General features: G+C 34.1%; 1 protein-coding gene across 1 annotated transcript; it reads left to right on the top strand.

Moving 5' to 3' along the window:
• Positions 1-615: 615 nt before the first annotated feature.
• LOC145048172 (methyl-CpG-binding domain-containing protein 7-like) lies at positions 616-2,714 on the top strand. Its single transcript, XM_078996603.1, has 8 exons — positions 616-886; positions 1,179-1,301; positions 1,387-1,425; positions 1,541-1,660; positions 1,762-1,809; positions 1,906-2,052; positions 2,119-2,283; positions 2,362-2,714. The coding sequence occupies exons 1-8, from the start codon at positions 689-691 to the stop codon at positions 2,596-2,598; spliced, it is 1,077 nt and encodes a 358-aa protein (XP_078852729.1). The 5' UTR covers positions 616-688; the 3' UTR covers positions 2,599-2,714.
• Positions 2,715-3,069: the final 355 nt, after the last annotated feature.

Below are 3,069 nucleotides of genomic sequence, written 5' to 3'. Positions count from 1 at the left end.
TCTCTCTCTCTCTATATATATATATATATATATATATATATATATATATATATATATATATATATATATATATGACAATTTTACATTAAAAGTTGGGATTAATATCGTTTTTATCTTCGTATAATATTTCTATCTAGGCATGCACAAACCGGATTTTTTTTTCAAACCGAACCGGTTCTTTAAACCGGTTTGGTTCACTCCATAGCCAAGGAAACCGGTTCAGCCTCAAATCGATTCGGTTCAAACTGGTTCACTCAATAAATTAATCGAACCTATCTAAACCGGTTGTACCAGTTCTAAACCGGTTCGACCGTTCTATATCGATTCCAAACCGGTTCACACGATATAAATCGGTTCTAAACTAGTTTCAGTGACAAAATTCTTGAATGAGTGTAAACCGGTGGTTCGGTTCTCAAACCGATTCGATTCACTATAGATCGGTTTAGCATAAACCGGTTTACTAGTTCTTTGACCGGTTCGGATCTTGAACCTGTTATTTTGGGCACCACTATTTCTACCGTCATAAACGATTGGGCTCATATAAAGCCCAGTTTGAATTATTTGGCCCAAACACTATATAATGCGCGATAAACCCAATAATTGCCGGATGAAGATGAACTGATGAACAATGCCATTGTTTTAGTTCTACTCTGTTACGACGACGAGTTTGTTTTACAGTTCCCGACGAATGGCGGAGCCGGTCACTGACGACAATGATTATGCCCTACAACGTCAACTTGCAGTTGTCGACGATGTAACTCCTATTTCACATTCCATTTCTAATTCAGATTCTTCTGCGATCACTCCTTTCTCCTCACCGTTTTCTCTTCCTGACGGCTGGTTCGTCCACCAGGTCCCCCGCTCCGATGGCCTTCGCGTCGACAAGGTCTCTAAGTACATAGTGCACATAAATTTCATGTGAAATGCATCATAATTGTACTTAATTCATTGCATTTCTTCTTAATACAAAGTTCAGTTTCCCCCTTTTTGTGGTATTAGTAAGGTTATGGTTTGAACGGTGTTTTTAGCAATATGTAAAACCTATCAGCTTAATTGATTTGGCTTGTAACCTAATACTTCAATTCACGGGCTCTCAAACTCGTAAAATCTCGATTTTGGCTTTTAACGTCATTCAGATGTGCAAATTGCATTAAAATTATTGTCATCGTATTTTGCAGTATTACATTGAGTCAGAAACAGGGCGCAAATTTCGATCTAGAAGAGAAGTTAAGAGATACTTGAATGTTGAAGAATATAAATCTACTAGATCCAGGCCTTTGAGACTTGCTTACAGAATTAAGGTGAGATTTATTTCCTTCCCAAAATTTTAACAAAAAGAAGTAGTTTCCATAACTGTAACTTGCCTTTATTCTGCATATTTTACAGAATACGTTGGATCTGAAGATGATTACATCTCAAGCAAATGTAATCTTTTTATCCACTTCTTTCTCTTTTGGTACTTTTATCCTTCTACATTTATCACAAAATTTTATCCAATTATATCACTGATAATTGCTTTGTATTTAACACTATTCTGCAGTATTACAATGATCCAAATACTGAACGAAAGTTCCGATCTTTAAAAGATGTTGAAAGGAACCTTACAAAAGGATCTACACCTACTAAATCAACCACCAAGAGGCTAAAATACCATGAAAAGGTGACATTTTTATCCTCTTTCTTCACACCCTAATGATATATAATCAAATTAAACATATGTATAAGATTTTCACTAATCCATTTATTTATTTCTTCTTTTAGCATCTGCATAGTTTCAGTAGTCGAAAGAAAATCGCCTCTAGAGGAAAGGTAACCTTTAAACTATGCACTAAAACAGAATCATAATAACAACAATAATCTACAAAAATATACCTTTCACCATTTTTTTTAAAAATAATGTTACAGATGCTGGATTTTGAAGAGGATAAATATAATCAATATCAATTAGTAAATGTAACTCCCACAAGTTTTCAATCCTCCTCCACTTTCTCTCTCCCTGATGGTTGGATTGTGGAAGAGATCCCCCGAAAAACCAAAGACCATATCGACAGGGTAATTATTAATTATTAATTAATAATTAATAATTTATATTTTTATTAATTAGTTTTTTTTTTGTAGTATTATTATGAGCCAGGGACTGGACAGAAGTTCAGATCATTGACAGCTGTCCAGAAGCACATAGCAGAACTTGAAGAAAATGCTCCTTTATCTGTAGTACTTGAAGAGCTTAGAGAAAATAATTTACCAATTGCCAAGGCTTTTAAATTAAGCAATTCTATAAAGGTTGAATTTGTGTTTTGAACTGAATTTTATTTTATATAAACTTATATAATTTGGAAATGTTTTTTTTTATTTGTGTAGAATCATGGGTCATATGATTCATGGAAGAAAAGTGTTTTGAAAAAGGATGAAGCTTCATCATCATTTACCACTAGTCCTCCAAGCAAAATCAATTGGGTTATTGCTAGTAGTGGAGGGCAAAATTGGAATGCTTTTATTGGTGATAATCCGATTCCGGATTCTCTCAAGCAAGAATGGAATGAGCGATTCCTGTTGGCCATTGGTAATGGGAATCACAATCAACCGCTTTCAGCATAGCAACATTTGGTGTAAAATGGAATTTCCATTCCATTGTATATTTTTCCTTGGTTTGTACATCTTTCAAATAATTTAGAAGGTAATAATGACAGATGTCGATTTTTTTATTTTATAAACGCATGTTTGGAAATAAATTAGCTTCTATTTATTTTTTATATATATATAATAACCGAAAAACCCGAAGTTTTTAAGTATATATATATATATATATATATATATATATATATATTATGTAAAGCAAAACACAACCAAGGCTCCAATATCTTTATATTCTACCAATAAAAAAAAAAGTCTCTGAATGGCATCTCATAAATCCAACTCAAGCCACAAGTTTTCCGGCCAAGTGGAGACACAGTTTGTCTCTGATGACATCAGCACCACCATCAACCACCGTGCTTTTCTCCGGCGAATACCCGGGGTCATGGTCACCGGGCATTATCGACACATCAGACACCCCATCACCTTCCATAT

Source organism: Lactuca saligna, chromosome 5 (genome assembly GCF_052625555.1).
Source record: "Lactuca saligna cultivar CGN05327 chromosome 5, ASM5262555v1, whole genome shotgun sequence".
Taxonomy (NCBI): Eukaryota; Viridiplantae; Streptophyta; class Magnoliopsida; order Asterales; family Asteraceae; genus Lactuca; species Lactuca saligna.
The sequence above is the reverse complement of the archived record's forward strand: the minus strand, read 5'-3'. Positions and strand labels throughout refer to the sequence as shown.

Coding starts and splice junctions, on each gene's coding strand:
- LOC145048172 (XM_078996603.1), top strand. CDS start 689: ATGGCGGAGCCGGTCACTGACGACAATGATTATGCCCTACAACGTCAA. Junction 1,426..1,540: donor TGATTACATCTCAAGCAAAT/GTAATCTTTTTA, acceptor ACTATTCTGCAG/TATTACAATGATCCAAATAC. Junction 2,284..2,361: donor AATTAAGCAATTCTATAAAG/GTTGAATTTGTG, acceptor TTATTTGTGTAG/AATCATGGGTCATATGATTC.